Raw genomic sequence first — 26,083 nt, 5'->3', positions numbered from 1 at the left:
AACCTGTTTGGACCAGGCTGAAGTGACCCAAGTTTGATGCAGGGCATCTCTATGTGTCTCCGAAAGAACAATGGTGCACAGATAGTTAACCCTTTCTATAACCCCCTTCAGTGCCCACTTTGTGCCACGTCTATATTTTTTGTATTCATCTGATTTGCCTTTTATTTTATTAGTGATTTTTTTTTTATTGTTTTTAAACTTGTAAAATACAAAATAAATGAAAATTTTGCAAATAAATTTAAGAAACCAACTGCAGCAGCGTTAATCATCACCCCACATCCAAACCGACCCTAGGAAGTGTTCTCTATCTCCTGATACACGGGTCCAGTCGCCGTGTTGTGCCGGCACAGCGGAGGACAGCAGTCAGCGGCCGGCACATCGCGGGAGCGGCCCGCACATCCCACCTGCCAGCATCTTCTGCCCATCTGCCGAGTTGTGCTTTCAAAGCCCGTGCCCTAGGCTTGGGGGGAGTCCCGTGACGCTGCTGGCGTTTATTCATTGGCTGAACTCGGACAGGACTCTGTGGGGACTGTGTGACAATTACTTGCCTTTATTTGCGGCGTCGACAGTGGTCGGTGCAGACTACATACCGTCCAGTACTATGGCGCAGCGCTCAGGAGCGGGTCCTCACGGCGCTCACTATGTAAGGACAGCGCTTCCCCTGCCTTCTGGGCTCAGTTCATTATTTATATACCCTCCCTGGATGATTAACCCTGTACAGTAATCCAGCCCACATACGGCCGCACGATGTAGCTCCAGCTGTTACCTACCGCGCTGCCTGTGAACCGGGTGTGCGGCTATGTGGGCGAGGACTCTTGTGTGACGGTCCCTGACTGCAGTGTCCTTCTATCACTGGCGGAGTCACCGGGTCATGGCGGAGCAGAGCACGGCGGAGCCCGACCTGTACAGAGACACGTGGGTCCGGTACCTGGGTAAGTCCCGCCATGGCCTCCTGAGTCACCAGGGCATTGGGGCACGAGCACTCTCCTGCCTGCAAGGTGAAGGCTGCACTTTCCTTCAGGGATTAGGGAAGTCCTTGGTGACTTTACAGGGGACACGTTTTATTGCAGTGGTGCCAGCAGACCGTGGATGTGGTAAGCACAACCCCTGACATGGCAATGACATAAGTTGTCAGGTAGCCAGCGACTTGGCTCAGCGCTAATATCACCTTATGGGGGTATTCTGCTGTCGTGACCCTGCATGCGATCTCCATGAAACCGCATCAAAATGCTGTCACTATTTTATCAACAAAAACCCCCTGGCTGCAGTCTTGTAAAAAATACCAGGTGACACTGTACAGATAAGCCTTAAAGGGGTTGTCCAGTCCTCTGCTAAAAATGGCAGTCACTGTTACCAGACGGTGCACCTCATGCTGTCAGTGTTCACCACTATTGCTGGGGAGCGCGGGTGGTCACCTGACTACAAGTATGCGATTTGCCTACTTCTGGGCACATTCAGACAGACGTGCCTGGCTTACCTCAATTCAAGTGAATTTGAGAGAAGTTGCACACGTCTAGTTGGCATGTGATCGCATACTTGTAGTCACATGAGCACTCTCTCTCACTGACAATTCCCGGAGAATCCCTTTAGAGCAGGGTTCCCCAACTCCAGTCCTCAAGGCCCACCAACAGGTCATGTTTTCAGGATTTCCTTAGTATTGCACAGGTGATGTAACTATTGCCTGTGCAGGTGATGTAATTATCACCTGTGCAATACTAAGGAAATCCTGAAAACATGACCTGTTGGTGGGCCTTGAGGACTGGAGTTGGGGAACCCTGCTTTAGAGGGACATTGTACATGCAGTCTAATCTGTGGACAGCTTTGTATACAGAAGGAGAAGCTGTGCAGAATAATGTATAGGTTTGTTGGAAAAGATTCAGTAAGTATAACTTGTACCTCGTTCATTGACATCCCTGGTGCTTGTATGTAGTCCAGTGGGCAGTCCTACTGTGAATGACAGTTATTTCTGCACGCAGAGTCACGCAGGAAAGACTGTCAATCACGAATAGGACCGCCCACTGGACTATATAGAAACACCGGGGATTTCAATGAAACTGAAACTTCTCCGAGAAAAAAAAAAATAGATATCAGTTTTACGAGCTCTTCCTGCTCTAAAAGATCCTGCCTGCAGAACAGATACAATTATCAGTATGATAGGTTCCCTTTAAGAGTCCATTTTGGCATGGGGACATTCTGTTGTTTGAATTCCTGTGCCACCCCAGACCCTACACCAGACATAACACAGTGTATTAGTTTGCCCAGTGTGTTAATTTAAAGGAGTTGTCCAGTCATACCCTTCTACCTGATCTAACATTTGTCATAGAGACATGACTACACACTGGGTACGATATTTGCCATGGCACCCATAAGACAGCCAGTATCGTGCACAAGCCCTCAAATTAGGGACCCGAGTACAATACTTGAGCCCGTCGGATGGTTGCTTCTCTCCATGCCCAGTGTCAGAACAGGTTGGAAGAGTATGTCTGCACACATCCCAATGCTTGCGTACATGCAGAGTGCACATGAACCTCAGGTGCAATCACAATATGCGCCAGTCCGGTCCTGTTTACTTATAAGTAGTAGAGAGCGTCATCATCAAAAGAGGAAACCTGGAGCCGGCAGGGAACTCTGGCAGCAGCATCTGACCTGGAGGGGAGTATGGACTTTTTTTTTGCCTACTTTTGAACCACCCTTGGCCATTTAAAGTACCACTCCAGCGTTTTTGTTTTTTTATTGCACCGCTGGAGTGGTGCTTTTACTGTAATTCCCCCGCCGCCTGTCCCATACTTACCTGCCACCTTCATCATTTTCCAGCGTCGGTCTCCAGGGAAAAGTGACCTGTCTGCATTTCCAGTGTTTCATGAAGCGGCGCGGAGGTCACTTTTCAATACAAGTCTATGAGAGCCTCGTTCTGGCTGTCATAGACTTGCATTGAGAGCTTCTGACTTCTGGCCAGGCAGAAGCTACTGTCAGAAGATGGCACGGAAAAACGGGGAAGCCTCTGGAGGGTGATTATGTGACTGGGGACAGGGTGCTCACATTTAAAGTGTCACTCTAGCGCTGAAAAAAACAAACCGCTGGAGTTGTGTTTTTAAAAACATTGTGCAAGTGTAGTGGGCAGCCCCACTATGAATAGGAAACTATTTTTTTCAAAATTTGTGATAAGTCTGTTGGTTCTGCCTCCCTATTTATATATTCCTATTTGCTATAACACTCCCCATGTCACATGCTGTGGCTTATACATGCTTAAAGAAGATGTCCATTACTTTTTATTATCCCCCCAATGTATTCCCAGTGCGTTGCAGCTACTTCCAGTGATAGCACCGCTCACAGGCAGTAACCGCAACGCAAGGTATTTACAAAAACCCTTATGGGCCCCTGGGGAATACATTAGGGGGATAATAAAAAGTAGTGGCCAACCCCTCTAATAAGCAAGTGCGATGCCACCCGTAAACATACACAAGCCTGGCTCTGTGCACAGATTGCACCTACTGCAGTTTATTTATAGAAGTCTGGAATAAAGCCATATTCCGAATATCCTTCACACACAAGAAGCAGGTTTTCTCCAATACTGACAAGACTTTATGGCACAGAAGCATCAGATCATCTTACAGAAGAGTGCAGGGAAGAATAGGCTGTCCTGTCCCTGGAACAATGCTATCATGAATAGTGTCCAGCTTTTCTAACCCCATGATTTAGGTCTTTATAAGATCATATTCCCTTTGTCAGCTTTTCCCCACAGTCAGTACTGCACAGTTTTGTGGCTTTGATGACTGTAAACCAGGCCATTTTTATTCATCTCTTTAAGAGGCTTCAGGGGAATTGTCCCATTTTCAGAAAGAGCAGCTGAGCGACAAATCTGGAACATTTCTCGTCATTAGTCTAAATCATGGATGATAAAATGTGACTAGTGCAGACATTGGTTTTAGAATGGAATCCTTTTACAGTGTGGGACAGGCACTTAGCCCCCGATTCCTTAAGATTGGCATTATACACACCGGTCTTACTGAAGATGCGTAGTGCAGTAAGAGAAGCATGAATCTATATATCTAGATGCTGCCGTTTGTCAGACCTTTGCCCATCTATTGATGACCCGCTCTACAAATAAATAGTTTATTCCCTGATGACCCCTTTATTGTATTTTAGCCTCCATTGCTGATGCAGTCACTTCCATTCATTCTGTGCTAATTAATAGTAAAAACAGACCATTTTGAAAACCTGACTAATATATAGCCAATGGCATTTGACATTTTTTGTTTTGGTGTAACTGAAAAAAAAAAATTTGAAAACCCAACCTAAGAAGCTTGCAGTTATGTTACCAGTACTCCCTATATCTTTTCTATCATGTGAGATACAATCTTTGATTTTCTTCTGTGAGCGGATTTAACAGACCTTGACAACGATGCAGCTCTAGCAGACCGTTAACATTATTAATTCATCAACCCCAAGCCATAAATGGGGCCTGAGTGAAAAAAAAAATACCAGCCTTCTCATTTGGCACACTGGCCATGGAGGTCTACCTTGTTGAAAGCACAGGAGACAGTGAAGGCTTTTCTTGCTTACATGAAATAGGACAAAGGTTCTTGTGTAGTAAGTATCTCCTTACAAAAGGCCCAGACCGCATCATTCTTGAGGCGCTTGTTAGTACTGGACTAAGGCTATGTGCCCACGATGCAGAAATGAAGCAGAAAATTTCTGCAGCATTTCTGCATCTCCCTGGCAGAAAAAACGCATGCAGATTGTGCATGCGTTTTTCCTGCAGAATACATGCGGATTCACATGCGTTTCCGCATGCAGATTGACAAGCGCTTTCCAGGCGATTAGCATCACTTGGAAAGTGCTTGACAACTAGGTCACACTGTATATATCCATGCAAACAGCATGGATTTATATAGTGTGACCGTAAAACCATGCTTAAAATAAAGCTATACTCACCCCCGAGGCCCCGGCGTGGCTGCAGCACTGCTTCCTGGCTTGTTCCTGGCTGCCGGCATATCGCGAGACAGAGCGGTGAAGGGCCTGCGGTCACATGACTGTGACATCACCGAAGGTCCTTCAGCGCTGCCGGCATGCAGAGAGAAGACGCCGGACAGGTGAGTATAAACTTTATTTATTATTTTATTCTTTTTTTACAGGTACAATGGTACCCAGGTCTGGATGAGAGTCTTCTTTCCTCCAGACCTGGGTACCATCCGCACATAGAAACGCATAGAAGCCGCTTGTACAAATGTACAGACACGGATTATATGCGTCTCAATGCAAGTCAATGGCGGCGCTTCCGCAAAATTAATGGACATGCTGCTTATTTATGAGCGCTGCGGAAAAATCCAGAGCATGTGCATTGACATTGCGGAATGCCATTGGGGACCATGGGGTGCGGATTACCATGCGTTTTTGATGCGTTTCCGCTGCGGAAATTCCGCAGCATAAACGCATGAAAAATGCATCGTGTGCACGCAGCCTTAATGTACATGGTGAGACTGCATCCATCCCCAATCCACTCATACCAGTGTTTCCCAGCAAGTGGATCACTACCCAGATGTGGCTCTCAGGCCTGCTGTATATTGCTTACTGTAGAGGTGAACCCCAGGGATGTCATTACTAGAATATAAAAAAAAAAAACTCCACGGTTCCTAGACAACGGTTTGCTAAAATAAAGAGCTCAGCTGAATGGTGAACCCTTTAGTTTCCATTCAGTCCTCCTTGGAAAGCTCAAGAAACCAATGTAGAGATTAATAGAAGTGCAAAGCTTTTCTATAAATCTGTACACTACTCTCACCTGTCCACTATGACAGCTTGTTCAGATTTGTACTTTTCTAGAGTGTATTCTCAAGCCATATGGCACCAGCAGTGTACGGCGCTCTGCTACCTCCACATTGCATGGACAAGTGAAACACCAGGTTAACATTTCATCTATAAAAGCCTTTCTTCTAAAAACTGCAGCAATTTGGGATGTCAAGGCAACATAGCACGTGTGCTTTACTATTTGGGAACTGTAGGTCATGGTTCTCAACTCTATTGCTGACCCATAACTATTGTATATAAGGGGAAACAAGCCTAATACACTAAACACTGTTAAATGTGGGTACATCATGAGTGATGCATTAGATCTGTACAATACACACCTACAGTGCATGTAGGAGACCTTAAAAAGATTTCCAAAGTACCCCCCTTTCTCTGTATAGGCTTGCCAAGGTTAAACTGAACCTTATCCTCACACTGATGCCCTTGGTCTTCTGTTGACATCATACCAACAGCACATAACTGCTGCAGCCAGTCATTGGTCTCAGCCATCTTGTGCTGATTACAGCTGTCATGAGGGGGTATTTTTTTTGGAAATGAGCAAACAAAGTTATTTTAATCTTTCAGGTTATGCCAATGAAGTTGGGGAGTCATTCCGTGCCCTAATACCAAAATCTCTTGTTTGGGCAACCTATGGTGTAGCCACGGCTTATGTAACTGCAGATGCTGCTGATAAAGGACAAAAAGCTTCACAGGTATTTATCCTAGTTAGTGTGAGATGGTTTCTTGAGCCTGGTATACAGCCACCATATTATTAATGGAGATATTCGGTTCACACACGGCAGATTTCTGCAACCAAAAGTCCAAACATCTGAATGGACAATATTATACACTGCTCAAAAAAATAAAGGGAACACTCAAATAACACATCCTAGATCTGAATGAGTGAAATATTCTCATTGAAAAGTTTGTGCTGTACAAAGTTGAATGTGCTGATTACAGAATCACACAAAAATCATCAATGGAAATCAAATTTATTAACCAATGGAGGCCTGGATTTGGAGTCATCCCCAAAATTAAAGTGGAAAAAAACACTACAGGCTGATCCAACTTTGATGTAATGTCCTTAAAACAAGTCAAAATGAGGCTCAGTATTGTGTGTGGCCTCCACATGCCTGTATGACCTCCCTACAACGCCTGGGCATGCTCCTGATGAGGTTGTGGATGGTCTCCTGTGAGATATCCTCCCAGACCTGGACTAAAGTATCCGCCAACTCCTGGACAGTCTGTGGTGCAACGTGACGTTGGTGGATGGAGCGAGACATGATGTCCCAGATGTGCTCAATCGGATTCAGGTCTGGGGAATGGGCTTGCCAGTCCATAGCTTCAATGCCTTCATCTTGCAGGAACTGCTGGCACACTCCAGCCACATGAGGTCTGGCATTGTCCTGCATTAGGAGGAACCCAGGGCCAACCGCACCAGCATATGGTCTCACAAGGGGTCTGAGGATCTCATCTCGGTACCTAATGGCAGTCAGGCTACCTCCGGTGAGCACATGGAGGGCTGTGCGGCCCTCCAAATAAATGCCACCCCACACCATTACTGACCCACTGCCAAACCGGTCATGCTGAAGGATGTTCCAGGCAGCAGATCGCTCTCCATGGCCTCTCCAGACTCTGTCACATGTGCTCAGTGTGAACCTGCTTTCATCTGTGAAGAGCACAGGGCGCCAGTGGCGACTTTGCCAATCCTGGTGTTCTGTGGCAAATGCTAAGCGTCCTTCACAGTGTTGGGCTGTGAGCATAACCCCCATCTGTGGATGTCAGAAACAGACTCCATGAGGGCCCAACAGTTTGTGCAGACATATGCACATTTGTGGCCTGCTGGAGGTCATTTTGCAGGGCTCTGGCTGTGCTCCTCCTGTTCCTCCTTGCACAAAGGCGGAGGTAGCGGTCCTGCTGCTGGGTTGTTGCTCTCCTACGGCCCCCTCCATGTCTCCTGGTAGCGCCTCCAGCCTCCGGACACTACGCTGACAGACACAGCAAACCTTCTTGCCACAGCTCACATTGATGTGCCATCCTGGATGAGCTGCACTACCTGAGCAACTTCTGTGGGTTGTAGAGTCCATCTCATGCTACCACGAGTGTGAAAGCACAACCAACATTCAAAAGTGACCAAAACATCAGCCAGAAAGCATTGGTACTGAGATGGTCTGTGGTCCCCACCTGCAGAACCACTCCTTTATTGAGCGTGTCTTGATAATTGCCAATAATTTCCATCTATTGTCTATTCCATTTGCACAACAGCATGTGAAATTGATTGTCAGTGTTGCTTCCTAAGTGAACAGTTTGATTTCACAGACGTTTGATTTACTTGGCGTTATATTCTGTTTGTGTTCCCTTTTTTTTTTTTTTTTTTTTTTGAGCAGTGTATATAAAATACTCCTTTCCCCAATAACCATTTTAATCTTTTGGTGTGATTGTGCAGTTTTTGCCTCCATTTTCTATGTCCTTAGGCAAACGTAAAAGGTCCAGGTCGTACAGCAGATATCACTGTGGCTGTAGTAGATACCTTTGTTTGGCAAGCCCTTGCATCTGTGGCCATACCTGGGTTTACCATCAATCGAATATGTGTCACTTCCCTTTATTTGATGGGACGTGTTACCCGCTGGCCGCTGCCAGTACAGAAGTGGGCTACTACTGCAATAGGACTCTCAGCTATTCCCATCATTATAACACCAATTGACAGGTACGTGTCATTTATGATAAGCCCTCTGAAATTTAAGGGCTTAAAACCTTTGAGAAAGCTTTTTATACCGCAGTAATGCGGGCACACTCAGATGTGCCACATATTCCCAATTACACCCAATGTAGTTTTTACCATAGATCAGCAGCATAAGTGACTTATTTTAGCAGATCACTAAACTCAGTCATGTGCTCTGCCAAGATTTAAATCACTACTCCAGAGGTGCAATAAAAAACAAACCTGGAGTGGCGCTTTAAATGTAATACCCCTGACCCCTTTCTCATACTCATCTGCTGCCGCCTTCATCCTGTCCCAGTGTCACATCACTCCTATGAGTCTCCGGTAAAGTGACCAGCCAGCAGCTCCAGTGTCTCATGGAGTTCTGCAGAGGTCATTTTTCAATACAAGGCTATGAGAGCCTCGTTCTGGCTCTCAGACTTGCATCGAGCTCTTGTGATCTAACTTCTGGCTGGTCAAAATCTACTGGCACAAGATAGCTCTGCAGGGCAGGAGCAGGAAGGCGAGTATAAGAACAGGGGCTTCTATTTAAAGTACCACTGCAGTGCTTAAGGGGTGAAAAAAAAAAAAAAAAAAGCTTTCAGAAATCCTAGTAGCAGTTAAAGGAACTAGTTTCCACTGTAAATTCAGCGTATGAACACACCCTATTTTGGCATTCAAGTTTTACATACTAAACTATGTGTTCCATTCTCTAGATTAGTGGACCACTTGCTGGACTCAAGCCTTCGCAAACTCTATAATACACCTGACAAGTCAAATGAATCTCGGCCTACTTCATAGCCATGATGGTGGACATAAAGGGCAGCCTGAAGAGCACTTTTGGAACTATGCAAATATAGCCCAAAAAAACAAAACAACCCACTTCACTGGACCTAGCATACAGTTTCTTGCAGTATAATTTGAATCTTGCAAATAGTCTTCATTCCCTTAGCTAGCTGTATGTAGAGTGAGTTTAGAGGTGATGCTATGAGAATAAAAATCACACGTATTTGCTCCATCACAAAACATTTATTAAAAAGGTTAGTTTTCATTGGTAATAAGCGATCGCTTCTCCAGTTCTCCACAGTCCTTTCTGGATGTGCGGCCGTACACAGCAACACCCACAGACAGCAGGAGGAGGACTGCCAGCTCAAGGAAGAGTGCTCCAGCAGCAGGTGGTATTGGGAAGGCTGAGCGGAGAAGAAGAAAAAAAAAAAAAAAAAAGTCAAAAAGTGTGATTGCCTGCATCTACTCTTTCATCTCTGCAACAGCGAAAATCTAAGTTTGCAGATTAGAGCTTCAAGTCAAATTAGTCATTCACCATCTTCTGCAAATGGGGGGGGAGGGTTACAGTAAAATGAGCATCTGCTTGGTCTTTAGGAATCCAGTGCACTTTTGCTAAATGCCAGTTTATGCAATATGGCATTGTATAAGACTCAGCGAAGTGCAGAATCTCCATGTGTAAGCCTCTCATATGCAGAGGTCAGCAAATGCTGTCCAGTGAGAGAAGAGTCACAGATGTGCTTAATTTACCATCTACATTGACACGGTGTGAACTTGTGCTACTAGAAATACATACACTGACAGGTGCACATGTGTGTATGTGGTTTACTAAGCACAATCCTGCTGTCAGGTGGGCACCATTACCCTGAATAAAAGGACACCTTTGTTGATGAAATCCGTCCTGTGGTTCTTTTAGAATCTTCATTTTCATTTCTGCCATAACGAGCTGCTCGTGCTTTGGGGGTGGGACTTTAGGGAGGGGCTGTAACTGGTGCTCTCATTATGTATTCTCATCACTGGCCTCTGACAGGTCACTGTGTTCAGGCACCTGCCTACTATTTTAAATACTGCCTGTGTAGTTTCTGTGCCAAAGTGAAATATGAATATATAAGCAGAGCACGTGTATATCATTATGTTTTAAAAGCTGTTTTCATTTCTAAGAACCACAGGCTGGATTTCAACAAAGGTATCATTTTACTCGTAACGGTGCCCACCTGACAGTGTATGTGGTTTACTAAGCACAATCCTGCTGACAGGGGCGCTTTGAAAATTTGTTATAGCTTATTGCGTCTGACCCATGTTGCCCCCACCATTACCAAAAAAAAAAAAAAAAGTTGTAGTCTCAGACCACAAGTGCAACAACTATGGGAGGCACATGTTGGAGATACTGGACCTACAGGAACAGCAGTTATCAACATTGAAATCCATATTGGGGTGGGGCAGCACACGTTTAACAAATAGAGATGGCCTTCAACCAAGTTTTTAAACTGGTAGAAGGCCAACTCTAACCTGAAAAAGGGGTTTCCCGTTTAGAAATATGGCCTAGATCACTGCATAGTTGTACAAGTCTAATATACTAGCTTTCCATTCCATATAATATTTGTTTCACTCACCCCAGAGGGGGCACACCACTTATTCAAACTAAGGGTTATTACAAAGAACCCCCTTTAAAGGGGATATGTGACTTTTACTATGAATCTGAGAGCCATCAGCCAAGTAGTACCTGCCTGTTCTAGCCAGTGCAGAACGGTTGCATACTGCTGCTTCATAAGAGAGCAGCTTTTCCTTATGCTGATTGACAGCTGGCAGAACTGGCAGTTGGGTCTTAAGTATAATGCATGTATGATATCTGGGACTTGGTAAAAAGTATCTCTTAACACCTTTAAAGATAGAAGATTAAAGTGTGAACACTACAGTTTCAGAAAGTGACACCAAGGGAACACCACTGCAGTTTAGTACATTAAGATAATCAATGAAATAGTTACCCGACACAGAGTCCAGTGCCTTAGTTTCATTACTAGTATTTAGACTCCCATTAACAGCTGGACTATGTAATTTGAAGGGTCCTAAAACCATTGTATGAATTATGCCAGGATCACCCTTTTCTGCAAATTTAAAAAAAAAAAAAAGTTAGACATATTGGTGACCATGATGTATCGCAAATCAAAAGTGAAAACGTAAGGGCCATTTACCAGCCTCTCTCCTCCTTCGGGAGGGCAGCCTACAGATTGAGTCACAGCACCTGCAGAGGTCACTTTGTGGGTTGCCCAGAAGCTGCCAACTAAAGTGTTTAAGACATTCAGTGAAATGTTTAAGCGCATAAAAAAAAAAAAAAAAAAGTAAAGAGTTTGCATGCTTGTTTGGCAACATCTACCCAAAATTTGAAGTCTCACCCTCACCTGTTAACATTACTGAAGTAGGAACACATCTTTAATCCAATCACAGCTCTAGGATCCCAGACAATCAGTTTAAAGTGAAGGTAGATCTGCAAAAAAAAAAAAAATAAAATAAGTCACCAATACTGTAGTTTTCTACTTTCTCACAGGCAATGAATACTTACCTCCTCACCACTGTTGCTTAAGAATTTCATAGCTGGGAATGTAAGCTTCACAGTATCCAGCTGTAGAGGCTCCACAAACCGTGAAGCAGCAACTTTACCATCTACAAAACATCTGCAGAAGTGATGTTAGCTGTAAGCATGGTCTTGCAAGACAAGTACTTCTGACTACTACAGGGAAGGTTAATATAAAACCATCTACATAGCATAGGTCACCATTGGCCTTTCTAACCAAGGTCTATTTCAATGATTGAGACTGTACTTGATGGTAGTGGTAACTTAAGCCTTAAAATAGGATAACGTTAAGGTTTATATATTGAAAGTTTGGCAAAGTCAATTTTCAAACTGAATTTTATAGCAGATTAACTTCTCCCATTATGTCTAAGTGATCAGGGAGGAAAAAAAAAAAAAAAATATATATAAATATATATATATATATATATACTAATATATTACTTTACCCCTTATTAAAAAAAAGTGGTGTTACTAGAAGCCCACAATTATGCAGTCAAGAATATTTGCATGTGGCAGGGCTTGGAAGAGGAGCGTAGATTGACAGTTTTGCGACCAGATTCAGAATAATTTGTTTATTCATTTAAACCTGCCAATTCTAGGATTTTTGATGCAGTGCCATCAGTGATTGACAGCTTTCTTTGTACATGTGCACATACAGGGATAGCTGTCAGTCACTGATCGGTCCTAAAGAGCAGAGGCATAAGTGAGGAAAATACAATGTTACAGGACAGGGGGTTCCATTATCATTTGGACATTAACCTATAGATTTAGGATATGGCAATAATCCAGACTAGTAAACCAGTATCTAATGTATATTTAAACATTTCTATGGGACATAGTAGATAAACAAACTGCAAATATAAGGCAATTCAGATATTCTGATGATCCTAAATACGTGTACCCCATTCACAAGGCACAGAGTAGCAATTGGTGGGAACTGATCCACAGGTTTCAGTCCAGCATAGGGTTGTATTTATACAATACAGCCATCTGAAATTTGCTCATGAAGTCCCTTCAGGGATAGCGAGTCCAGTCTAAATATTCACTTTCCTTCTGGTCACCCTCTCCAATACTGGGTTTAACTACCAAATACAAAAAAAAAAAAAAAACCTGTTTCCCCATGATGCACCCTGTTCATTGAGCTTTTTACATCTTGGTAGCATAGTTACACATACATGTTTTGAGAATTGAACTTTGGCTAGTGCCATTTGTGGGCAGCAAGTATGAGTGGATATTGAAGCTATAGCTTTGTAGGCAAATAGCCAGAATAAATAAAAGACAAGATATACTCTTGCTGTCACTCTGCTGGGTTTACCCGTGGTTGTTGATCAGGATGTAGCGGTCCCCCAGAATACTGAGGTCTCTGGTTGGGGCCACAATACATTCATCCACAAAGATCTGCAGTGGCATATGATTAGCTGTTGCTACCGATATAGCCAAGAAAATTGGAGCGCCAAGAAAGAAGTCTTTTACTTCTGCACCAGCTGAAAAGTCATCTGGGGAGGAGAGTTTAAATTCATTGTTACAACAAGTTTATAGGCATAGCTATAATATTTTATGGACAAAACATTTGTAACAAGACAGAGCTATTTAATGCACATGTTCCATACACAGAAACATGGCTTAAATTATAGGTTACTGGCATAAAGCTTCTTGCAAAGATGTTGCAACACTTCAAGCAGTTTATGCCAATTCCAGCTAGCTCACACATTGCAAAAGTGTACATTTCAGTCTGACAGCTGAAGATGCAAAAATTAACAGGTGCATGCTTCTTTTGATACATCTTAAAGTAAATCTGTCATCAGATTTTTGCTACCTCATCTGAGAGCAGCATAATGTAGGTAAAGACCCTGAATCCAATGAGGTGTCACTTAGTTTACTGGGTACAGCAGTTGTGACAGTTTAGATCTAGCAATGCAGCAGAGCTGAGAAAGTCAACCCTGCCCACACTAGGCTCTGTGTATATATAGATCTAGACAATGAGCCACTTACCATAGAAGGGGGTAGAGTCAGACTTACAAGCATGCAGCCTGCTAGTCACAGCAATGTTAATTAAAAGGGGATTAAAGCTTCAATCTAAGTGAACAGCACACAGCCTGACATGTGATACATCTTTGATTTTAGCGTTTTAACCTCCATTGCATGCTATTCTCAGTTTACATAGCAAAAACCTACTGACAGATTCCCTGTAAGCCCACACAGACTAAACCTGCCAGTTAATGGATAAGTAGACTAGCGTGTATGACCCCAGAACAATTTCTTTGGAGACTTTAACGATCCAGTGTTTGATTCTGGACAGAAACCTTTTATGTATGAGGTAAGCCGCCGCTAGAATGTTACCCCTTCACAAAACTAACAGGTCTAACTATACCAAGAAGTTATATCAATGGCACCTTGCCCACAATAGAAATGCCATTATAAAAAAACGACATGGTAGGTGCTCAGGTACTTGGGGATTTTTGGTTTAGATTTAAAAAATTATCCATGATCTGTTTGATGTTCTGGGGCAGGTTCATACACTGCATGTATGTCAGTTGTCTGATCCATTACAGGTATTTGCACACAAGCGTTTGGTGCAGATTTTTCCCCACTCATTAGTATTGGAGAAATCTGTATTTAAAAAAAAAATAAATAAATAAAAAAAAAAAAAAAAAAAACACACACAACCTTTAATTGTAACTATATAAAAACCAATGTTGACAGATTTAAAAGAAAATAAAAAAATAAAAGAAAGTTGTGTGCACATAACCTTGTGATATTGAGCAAGAACACAACCATGTGCATGAGGAAGTTCAGTATTAGGCTGTGTGCACAAGTAGCATTTTTGAAGCGTTTTTCCCCCACTGTGAAAACACTTAGTAGGTCTGGCATGCATAGCTGTGCACATGACACGGAGATTTCTGCTCTGGATTTGCATTGTGTTAAAAAACGCAGCACCATTGTTTGGACGTTTCCACAGCGAACGTGAGCCCATTGACTTGAAACGCAGCAAAACTGCAGGTAACCTGTGAATTTGCTGCGTTGCAATTAAAGTCAATGGCCGCGAATGCGAAGCAGAAATGCACTGCGTGTGGTACCTAGGTCAGGAGAGGAGGCCACTACTCCTTTCACCTGATAGCAGCTCTAGCTGATAACAGTGTGGCTGGAAGGAGTAGTAGTCTGCTCTGCCCAGCCCACAGAGTGTAAAAAAAAAAAATTATATTATATATATATATATATAATAAAAAAAAAAAAAAAAAAAAAAAAAAAACACAACCACTTTACACTCACCTGTCTGGCTGCCCCAGTGTCACACTGGGGAGCGGGTTCGCTCCCCACAGTGTAGAGAGCTGCCAGGACCTGCAGTGATGTCAGCGATCAGCTGATCAGTCACGTGACCTCCCTGTGGGAGCACTCTCAAGAATGCTACCACAGTGGTTAGCTCACTGGGGCTCATCAGCTGATGAACCCCAGTGACCTCCTCCACTAATGTATACTGACAGGAGTGATTTTACACTCCTTGTCAGTATACATTGCTGATGTCACTGCTGTAGAAGTGACATGGATCGTCGAGGCACAATTGGTGGTGATCATAGACTGCATCGTTGACGGCGGACATGTGAGGGATATGGTTGTTAATTTTTTTTTTAAACTTTTGTACGCCTCTGAAGCCATAGATCTCCTGGAAAAAAAAATAATTTCATTAAAATGCTTTAAATACACGGCCAGATTAAAGTGCCGACAACTTTACTATGCAGTTAGTAATGGGGGCATTTTAGATGCCCTCCATTACTAACCTGGGTTTGTATTGGCGGCTGACATGAACCCCAACCCCATTACCCCACTGCCACCGCTACAGTGCAGTGGAAAGAGAGGCTCATCTTATAAGTGTGCCATTTCTGGGACTGCTGGGGAGGGGGCTAGTATCCATGGCTATTAATATCAGCCTGCAGCTGTCCAATTTAGCCTTTGCTGGTTAGATTTTGTAGGGGGACCCCCACGTCAATTTTTTTTTTTCTGGGGTCCCCCTGTAATCTAGCCAGTAAAGGCTAAACAAACAGCTGTGGGCTGATATTAATATCCAGGGAACATTGTTGGCTATTGGCCCCTTCCCCGGCTACTAATATCAGCCCCAAGCTGTCAGCTTTCCCTCTGCTCATTATAAAAATGACGTGTGAGCCCACACTTTACATTTCAGGCTGTGTGCCCACGATCCGGACGTAGCAGCGCTTTGGACGCATATTTTTACTGCATCCAAAACGTTGCATTCTATTGAACACAGGTAAATCCACGCGTGTTCACTGAACCATGCATATTCACTGCATTCTATACTTTCTAGTGGTCAAATTTCTGTTGCGGACATGAGACTCCGCAAGAGAATTTGACATGCTGCGGTCCTGAAAGATGCGCTGCACGTCACTGTCCATGGGTGATCCACAGCCTCAGATGCACCCATAGTGGACATGGGATTTCTAGAGATCCCATCCACTATGCTGCAACATCTGGACGCTGCGGGTTTGACTCTGCATAAACGCAGTGGCTCCTGACGTGGCCACTTACCCAAACTTACCTGCATCATGTCAATTTCTGTTGTGGACATGCCAGTTTCCGCTGCAGATAGCGACCGATTGAAGTGTCGTATGTGTTGGATTCACATGTACCGACAAGAGTGCAGCATTAGAACACAGTTTTTTGTACACATACGTTGTGTCCAAAGTGATGCAAAGCATGCGAAAAGCAGTTTTATAAAACTACATTTCTCTGCAAGCTGACCTCTACTATGGGACATACAGGCATGTATAGATTTACTTTTCTATAACCTGTATGCCCATATTAGAGGTCTCAAGTCTCCCAGGGGGTGACAGATTCCATTTATATATCCTGGGGAGGGGCGGTAAGGTATGAAGAGTGCTGCCCTGTGTCAGTACTGTGAGGCAGGGAAGTCCCACTGAGTCTTAAGTGTTGCAGGGGTTAACAAGATAGTTACCATTCATGATTTGGGATGAAATGTCAAATTGCCCCGTTCCAGAAGCTTGCACAGTCACTGCAGACTCAAAAGGTGTAGGATTCCTTGATCTAAAATTACAAGGAGGAGTTAATGTAACTGAAATGTACATGTGATACAGTCAAAGGATTTTTTTTTTTGGAATAACTCACATGTCAGATACGCAGTTTATTTGCTGTCGAAAAGGTTGAGGAAACACATATGCACCAGCACCAGGCTTGTACACTAAATCCGTGAAGAATTTCACAGCATTGCCAGAGACCTGTGCAAGGAAGATTTAGGATCATTAAGTTGGTGAAAACAAGCTACTTCTGTTTCCTAAATTGCAAATTTAGGATAATATCCCAAAAATTTTATCTATACATCAGCCAATAAGTACAGTAGATACATAAATGACCACCAATAAACAAAACAAAAAAATATATAGATTATATACGTACACTGAATATCTAGGTTTGGGGCAGGTGACAAGCCAGGCTGCAGATATTAAAAAAAGTAAACGTGTAAGGAGGTCCCTGGTGGGGAGAGAAAAAACACACACACACACACACACACACACACACACACACACACGTAGGGCTGCAGTATAGCTACCAGGCAGCCCTGGCCGGTGGCATGCCTGAACGCAAAAACACAAAGTAATGCAGCCACAGATACATGTGGACTGAGGTCATATGCTGTAGTATATGCTTATTGTGCTGTTGAAGTGGTAAATTAAAAAAAAACATTTGTGTTCTACGTGCTCCTGGGAAGGGCATACTAGCGCAGTTATTTATCCATTTATGGTTTCTTAAATGTATCCAAGTTCACACATGTTTGACAGGGTGTGCAACATACCATACCTCTTTGTGGCCTTTGTTTTCTCCCATATGCTGTCCTTTTCTGGAGGCTTTTTGTGCAGACATCTCTGTTTGTGTCATGTTTAGGATAATGTTGGAATGCATTTCACTGAAAGGGTTGTCCTACCTTCACATCCCCTAGTGGGTATGTGTAGACACCCAGTCAGTGCCAGTCACCACCCGATGCAGATGTTAGGTTCCATTAAACCAGTTGTTCGGCTCTGTCAGGTTGGATAACACCATTGATCTGCAGGTTAACAGTGCAATGAAGATGCCCGGCTTCTGTACTGAAGGCGAGACATCAGGGGGTGGGTGCGTGCCAACCTACAGCCATCACTCACTATAATATTAGTGGCAGCTACAAGCTTGTCACGGCTTTTGGATCAACAACCAGCTTTACACGGATGGGCCAGCTGTCAGTTAAAGTGCCAGGGCGTGCTTACAGCTGCCACTCACAGCATAGTGGGCGACTACTATAGCCGAGCTGGCACACCTGACTGAAAGCTGTCGGCTCTCAGGAGTCAACTTATTCTCCTGAATGCTTGACTTCCAGTAGAGCGGCCGAATACCTCCATAATTCCATTATCCTGCAGGCTAATAGCATTAGCATATGTGATGGTTTCCTTTACATTTGTTTCCAATGATTGATAGGGCAGCACAATCATATTGTCACATTCTAAAAGCAGTATAACGTAGAAGCGGAAACCCTTCATTATAGTTCTTGTTAGAACTACAGGGAGGAGCACCACTAAAGTAGTGTTTCTTCTGCAGCTATGCTAGTCCTTAATATCCATGAGCATTGGCCATCCAATCTCTCCCACCATTGAAAGTTTTCAGTTCACGTATATTGTAGTATGCCACTTGTACCTCTAGATGGAGCCAGAGCCAATAAAGCAGCAGTACTGCATGTTAAATATTTAAAAACATGTTGACAATTTTTTTGTAAGATGATATTTATGATAATCAATTTTACTATAGCACATCATGGTACTGTGCTGGCTACATACTTTAAAGTGCACTTGTCAGCAGGATTGTGCTCAGTAAACTACATACACTGTCAGGTGGGTGACATTACACTGATTAAATCCATCCAGTGGTTCTTGTGTAATCTTTACTTTCAGTGTGAAGATAATGATATGCTCGTGCTCCAGGGCGAGAGCTATCTGGTGCTCTGCTTACATATTCATCTGTATGCTTTTATGACAGCTCACTGCCTTCACTGACCTGCCTGCTATTTTACATAATGCATCAAGTAGTGCAGGGCTAGGTAAAATAGGAGGCAGGTCAGTGAAGGATCAGCTAGCTGTCATAACAGCATACTGATGAATATGTAAGCAGAGCACCAGATACAGTCTCCGGCCACCGCGGAGCACGAGCATATCATTATCGCCAAACTGAAAGTTGGCAACCCTGCCAATATGTGTATTATTTAATAACATGTTACCAGACTAGTAAATTTATCAAAAAGACTTCTAGCCCCTGATGATCACAGCAGTCAAAAACGTAGATGAAATGCCTAGGGCTTATGAATCGTGACGTTTTAGGAACTTATGGTGTATTATCCATTATACGAGTACCTAAGCTAGACACGCTACACTACAGCAGCTGAGGCAAACAACCTCAGTATCAGTGTGGTTGTGGTGTTTCAAACGCTAGTTGTAGTATATCCAACTTGGATACCTTGTTCCTTTTCAGAGTTCTGAGGAGCACTGGTCTCACATTAAGATGTAGTGCTCCACTGAAAAGAGTCATGAAGTATGGGACTATCCAAGACCCATATTAACAAGTGAAATATTAGTTGTCCAGGATAGTCAGATGAGATATTGTGTGGCATTAGTAAGTCTGTCATATGTTTTGGAGTGCCAATACCATTTAGCACTACACTAGTACCTGAACACAACACTCTACTGCAGTGATTTTCAACCAGTGTTCTGCGACACATGGTCGGGTGTGCCACGGGGAAAGTTCCCCAGACTATGGTGCCCCCTGTGTTTTGTTTCCCAGCAATGCGCAGTCACGCCTTCTTACAATGTAGGAGACGTGTACAATAACACATGCGCAAGCTTTGCACCTCGCGGGACTTAATGACATCACCGAGGCCGGCGCGTCATCCTGAGAGCGGAGAGACTCTCGCATTTGCCCGCCGCCAAGGTAATGCCCGCCAATAATGCTGACTATATGAGCTTTTGCCTGAGCACATGAACTGTTGGCAGAATACTCAGCATATGAGATGGTACTTTTAGTACTCCAGCAGTATACTGCATATAACAATGAGAAATGTAAAATGAGAAATACTATAGTCATGAGGCTGGAGTACTACAAGTACCAGCTCATATGCTGAGTATATGAGCTGGCACTTGTACTCTGGCCTCATGGCCATAGTACCCCTTTATATTGCAGTATATGAGCCACATAATAATCAGCACCATATACTGTGGCGCTGTATAGTGCACATCACCACAGTATATGATGCTGATAATCGTGTGCTCATATACGTGGGACTGTATTTATGAGGTTACATGGGATTGAATATATGAGGGGGTTATCCTTTATTTCACTTTTTTAAAATAAATAATTTATTGAAAGGACCTCTGCCAGGCATATTTCACTCTTGAGGGCTAAAAAAAGTAGCTCTTGTGGTGGTAAGAAGCCGATTTAAAACCCCCAAGAGTGAACTCCGCGAGAGTTGTATGTATGGAATAATAAATGATATTAGTACCGTTCTTCAGCAGTCATGTCCTGCTTGAATTGACTCTAGTGGCGTAGCACTTGGCAGCCGGCTCTATTCTACTTATAGAGAAAGCTGAGTGCTACGTCACTAGTGTCAATTCAAGCAGGAAATGCAGACCGTAGTAATATAAGTTATTATCACACACATACAGCTCTCGCGAAGTTCACTCTTGGGGAGTTTAAATCAGCTTCTTGTCACCACGAGAGCTGCTTTTTAAGCCCTCAGGAATGAAATATGCCTAGCAGAGGTCCTTTAAGTGTGGCAGATAATGTAATACTCTTCTATTTTAGTGTGTGGCTGCGCACACTCTCTCAGCAGTGATGGAGAAGTATTTGAGAATGGAAAAGGCAAATGCCGAACAGGACCCTGGACACAATTCTAACCCAAATGAAGGCCCTAGTATGAGAGTTCGACAAAAGAAAAAAGACAAGACGGTGAGCTCAAGGCAATACAGTGAAAGCTATCTTTCATTTGGATTTACTTCCACTGGGGATGCGACAGCACCAACACCACTGTGCTTGGTGTGTGGCGAGAAGCTTTCCAATAGCGCTATGGTGCCAAGCAAACTTAAACGCCATCTCCAAACGAAACACCCTTCCGTTCAAAATAAACCGATGGAGTATTTTGTACGCTTACGTACAAACAATGAGAAAGGGGCAACTTTGAGAAAAAGCACAAAGGTAAATGAGAGCCCTCAAAGCTAGCTACCTTGTTGCTGAACTCATAGCTAAATCAAAAAAGTCCCACACTGTGGCAGAAACATTAATACTACCAGCTTGTAAAGCTATTGTAAATGAGATGCTTGGCCCTGAAGCAGCTAAAGAGATGGCTAAAGTGCCTCTCTCTGATAACACAATTGCCAGACGGATTGATGACTTGTCTGCGGACATTGAAACAGTTGTTTTGGAAAAGGTGCGCATCAGTAAGAAATTTGCCTTGCAACTTGATGAGTCGACGGATATCAGTGGACATTGTCAGTTGTTGGCCAATGTGCGTTTTGTGGATGGTGAAGCCATTAGAGAAAACTTCCTATTTTGCAAGGCACTGACAGAAAAATCAACAGGAGAGGCAATATTCCAAGTCACATCGGAATATCTTGATAAAAGTGGACTTACATGGGAAAACTGCACAGGTGTCTGCACTGATGGAGCCGCAGCCATGGTCGGGCGCATCAAAGGCTTTGTAAGTAGGGTTAAAGAAAGAAACCCAGATGTTCTTGCTACCCACTGTTTCTTGCACCGTGAGGCCCTCGTTGCAAAGACCTTACCAGCAGATCTAGCTCCTGTGTTGGATGATCTTGTGCGCATAGTGAACTTTGTGAAGACGCGACCTTTGAGATGTCGCTTATTTGCGTCTTTGTGTACAGAAATGGGAGCGGAACATAAAATCTTATTGCTCCACACGGAGGTCAGGTAGCTGTCACGCGGCAAAGTGCTGGCCCGTGTGTATGAGTTGTGAGAGGAACTTAAAATATTTCTTACAAACGAGAGGTCCGATTATTCAAAGCTGCTTGCAAGTGATGAGTGGTGTGCAAAGCTGGCATACCTGGCTGATATATTTCAATATCTGAATGAACTAAACACACGGATGCAAGGTCGAAATGAAAACCTGCTTACAAGCACTGATAAAATGAACGGATTCCGTTTAAAGGTGCAGCTCTGGCAACAACATGTGCAGGGTGGCAACCTTCAGATGTTCCCACTCACCGAGAAACTGCATGATGACAATACTGCTGCAATGTGCGAAGCGATTGGCAGACATTTGAAAACTCTTGAGGAGAAGTTATTGTTCTATTTCTCTTCAGCCTTCACAGAATGCCTTGACTGGGTTAGGGACCCATACAGCTCATTATCCGTTGCTGGAAAGGACTTGACTTTAAAGGAGCAAGAGGAACTCGTTGAACTGAAGCAAGATCGCGGTTTAAAGCTAAAGTTTGCTGATCTTCCTTTGGACAGTTTTTGGTTATCTGTTGCCAAGAAGTTCCCCATTCTGGCCAACAAAGCTATTTTGACATTGCTCCCATTTTCAACCACATATCTATGTGAGCTGGGCTTCTCAAGCTTGACTGCGATAAAAACTAAAAACAGGGAGAAACTGAGAACTGTTGAGGAAGAGCTGTGTGTGTGTGTGTGTGTGTGTGTGTGTGTGTGTGTGTGTGTGTGTGTGTGTGTGTGTGTGTGTGTGTGTGTGTGTGTACCATTCCTGCCAGGATATCCCTTTTGTGTTTATCAAAACAGGCCCAGGTTTCACACTGAGTGAGTAAAATAAATTTAGAATCTATATTATTAACTATATGTATAATATGACTGTTTTAGTGTCATTTTGTGCTATTTTGGTTGGTGGTGTGCCCCAGGATTTTCTAAGTATAAAAAGTGTGCCGCGGCTCAAAAAAGGTTGAAAATCACTGCTCTACTGTGACTAGTCCAGGGATACAAGGGTCTTTAGCCCTTTTATAGCATTAATATTTATTGTAGTGAGTATTCTGATCAATTTTAATGAATTTATTAAAAGTTAATTTTTAGTTTTACACTACTCCAATTGGATAAGTCTGTGAATTTTGTATTTAGTTTACTGAGCACAATCCTGCTGACAGGTGCGCTTTAAGGCTACGTGCCCATGGTCTGGCTACAGCAGCGCATTTTCGCTGCGTCCGATCTTGCAAGTGTTCATTGAAGACTAACATCCCCACAACAGAAGTTGACATGATGCGGCTCATAAGGCTGCGCCGCCGGCGTCTAATTGAAGCACAATGGGCATGAAATTTCTATACATCCCATCCGCTGTGCTTCTATTGTAGAACGCAGTGTTTTAGACTCCATGCAAGTGACCCGTGTCCAAAACGCTGCAAATACTGATCGCAGGCACATACCCTAAGGGAACCCATCACTATATTGTTGTACCATGAAAGTGATGATGGCAACACGTTTTTATAGCATGTTTTGAACGCATGGTCACTGGGGTTGGGGGAGGGGGTGTGCACGCACGATACTGCTTGGACTACACAGTTTGAACAGTGGTCCTAAAGTCACGGTGTGCATGCGTGACCATCTCCGCCAAAAGAGTGAATTGAGCAGGGCTCACACAAGAGACTAGACACCCCTCCTGTCACAGTAGGTGGGGGTGCCCCAAGTGGTCATATAATGCCCTTTCGTGGAAAGGCTCAGTGTCTAGAACCACCACCTTTATGACACTGGTTTCCAAAGAGAAGGGGGGAGAGGGAATTTAAAAAAAAAAAAAAAAAAAAAAAATTTTGACGGTAGGTATAGAGTTAATGGAATTACAATGCTGCCTGACCACCTTTCTGAAAATTAACCAATTTCCCAGGAATTGCCAGCTTGCAAAGTGCCCATGACTAAGTCAGTAGCTCATTTTCTCCTGGTGGCTGCACTTTTAGTAAGGAAGCCATTCAGCATTGTAACACTGAGGCTCACGATGCAGAAAACTTCTGCATCTCCCTGGCAGAAAAAAAAAACACATGCGGATTGTACATGCGTTTTTCCTGCAGAATACATGCGTTAATGCATGTGTTTCCGCATGCGGACTGACAAGCACTTTCCAGGCGATAGCATCACTTGGAAAGTGCTTGACAACTAGGTCACACTATATAAATCCATGCAAAAGGCATGGATTTATATAGTGTGACCGTAAAAATAAAGCTATAATTACCCCCGATCCCCCGCCGCGTGTGCAGTCGCGCTCGTCCTGGCTTCTTCCGGGTTGCCGGCATCTCGCGAGACAGCCTGCGGTCACATGACCGCGGCGTCATCTCAGGTCCTGGAAGGAGAAGTGTTGCAGGGGCCGCCGGACAGGTGAATTTTTTTTTTTTTTTCCTCCACACAGGTACAATGGTACCCAGGTCTGGGTGAGAGTCTTCTCTCCTCCAGAACTGGGTACCATCCGCACATAATCCGCTTGTACAAATGTACAGACACGGATTATATGCATCTCAATGCAAGTCAATGGCCGCGCTGCCGCAAAATTAATGAACATGCTGCGGATTTATTTGCGCTGCAGAAACGCTGCGGAAAAATCCGCAGCATGTGCATTGACAATGCGGAATGCCATTGGGTGCGGATTACCATGCGTTTTTGATGCGTTTCCACTGCGGAAATTCCACAGCATAAACGCATGAAAAACGCATCGTGTGCACGCAGCCTTAAGCCCATCTCTGTAGGTAAATTTACCACATGCCAGAGGTGACAGGTTCACTTCAACTATATACTGTTCCTGGCAAATTGTAAGGAGATTACAAGAAAAGAGAAAAAGAAAAGTCTAAGGCAGGAGGTAAAAATGTACCATTCTGGAAAACCTGCAATCATAGAGACTGTACTCAAACACCAAGAAGCCACGTAGTGCAGTGATACTGGAGGGAAAACATTTCCCCAAGGTCAGGCTTCCAGGGTCCACCAACATTCTGTTGTCCAAGGGGTCTTTTTTAACAGCCACGCTTACAGATGTTCTGTTGCACTGATAAAACACAGTATTTGGAGGCGCTGCAACAAAAACAAAAAAAAAACACCACTATAAACATTTTTATTAGTAATGCAAGTCAATGAACTACACAAAACAGTTAAAAACTGACCATCGAGATTAAACCATTGTACAACTGCACTTCTAGACAAACATTGCACATAGCCAGACAAATAACCCCACTTCCACCATGATTGATCTAAACACTATGGGCCCAATTCATCATTGCATAACAAACAGTTTTTTGGTGTAGAAGAGTCTAATTTGTGATTGTTTTTCCCCGTTGTCTTGTGTGGTTAAGTTAGTTTTCTGATCTTTACATCAAGGTGGCTTTAGACAGATTCATGAAGTGTGGCTTTTTAAAAAACTTGGAAAATATCCAGTAGCGGATTTAATATTAGCACAAGCCTAAAGAGATTAACTGGAATACAAGTTGGTGCGCATGCAGCATGTGGGCGCATGTTCACACTGGCCACTAAAACAAAACCCAAAAGCAGCAATAGTGTATAAAAATATAGGGTGACTTAGCTAACAATTTTGAAGGGATTTGTATATGTGCTGCTGGGGAGTTATAGGAAGGCCTGACTGGAGAGATTAAAGAGAATCGGACAGCATGTATCAGACACTGGTTGTATGAACGCAGCCAGGTACATTTGAAACCCTATGGAGTTTCAGAGAAAAGACAATAAATAAGCATGAGGGACTGAGACCACACTATAGATAAGTCAGACAGGTGGGTCCCAGTGGCCTCACTACATGTGCATATAGGAAGAGACTGGTCACTCCAGGGCAGGGAGAAGCCGCTGGGGACCCACCTAGTCTATAGCATTGGCTCAGTCCCCAGTGGCTATTAGAGTAGGCTTTTTATCCCTCTGAAACACCACAGCATTTCAGAGTCACATTTACCTGGCCGAGGTCATACAGCCAGTGCCGGATACATTGACTAATCCAGGGGCAGGATGCATCAGGCTCATTTTAAATAAGCAAACAACAAAACATCAGATAGATACATGGACCACAAGTATGCACATGCTACAACAGCTTTACAGAGTATTTTACTGGAACTGCACATCAGAAGACACTAGTGACAACTAGTATAGGTACAATTCACACTCTAAACTCCAATTATTACACATCACATACAAAGCAACTTACCATTCTGCCCTGCCAGGAAAACAACCCAGGATAGCCACAAAACCAGCACTATCCAAACCGCCAT

At 43.6% G+C, this 26,083-nt stretch overlaps 2 protein-coding genes across 2 annotated transcripts; one reads left to right on the top strand and one right to left on the bottom strand.

Moving 5' to 3' along the window:
* Positions 1 to 534: 534 nt before the first annotated feature.
* Positions 535 to 9,524, top strand: MTFP1 (mitochondrial fission process 1). The gene is made up of 4 exons (XM_073671409.1): positions 535 to 932; positions 6,370 to 6,497; positions 8,259 to 8,491; positions 9,202 to 9,524. The coding sequence occupies exons 1-4, from the start codon at positions 872 to 874 to the stop codon at positions 9,284 to 9,286; spliced, it is 507 nt and encodes a 168-aa protein (XP_073527510.1). The 5' UTR covers positions 535 to 871; the 3' UTR covers positions 9,287 to 9,524.
* On the bottom strand, positions 9,495 to 26,083 carry LOC141259143 (zona pellucida sperm-binding protein 3-like). The gene is made up of 11 exons (XM_073674714.1): positions 26,020 to 26,083; positions 24,691 to 24,887; positions 17,667 to 17,786; positions 16,977 to 17,086; positions 16,807 to 16,895; positions 13,156 to 13,336; positions 11,829 to 11,940; positions 11,668 to 11,753; positions 11,461 to 11,549; positions 11,254 to 11,373; positions 9,495 to 9,675 (listed from the first exon to the last, which is right to left on the bottom strand). The coding sequence occupies exons 1-11, from the start codon at positions 26,081 to 26,083 to the stop codon at positions 9,527 to 9,529; spliced, it is 1,317 nt and encodes a 438-aa protein (XP_073530815.1). The 3' UTR covers positions 9,495 to 9,526.

This window comes from Phyllobates terribilis, unplaced genomic scaffold, assembly GCF_046119375.1.
Source record: "Phyllobates terribilis strain yellow unplaced genomic scaffold, ASM4611937v1 Scaffold_1__5_contigs__length_1240528914, whole genome shotgun sequence".
Classification (NCBI taxonomy): Eukaryota; Metazoa; Chordata; class Amphibia; order Anura; family Dendrobatidae; genus Phyllobates; species Phyllobates terribilis.
The sequence above is the reverse complement of the archived record's forward strand: the minus strand, read 5'-3'. Positions and strand labels throughout refer to the sequence as shown.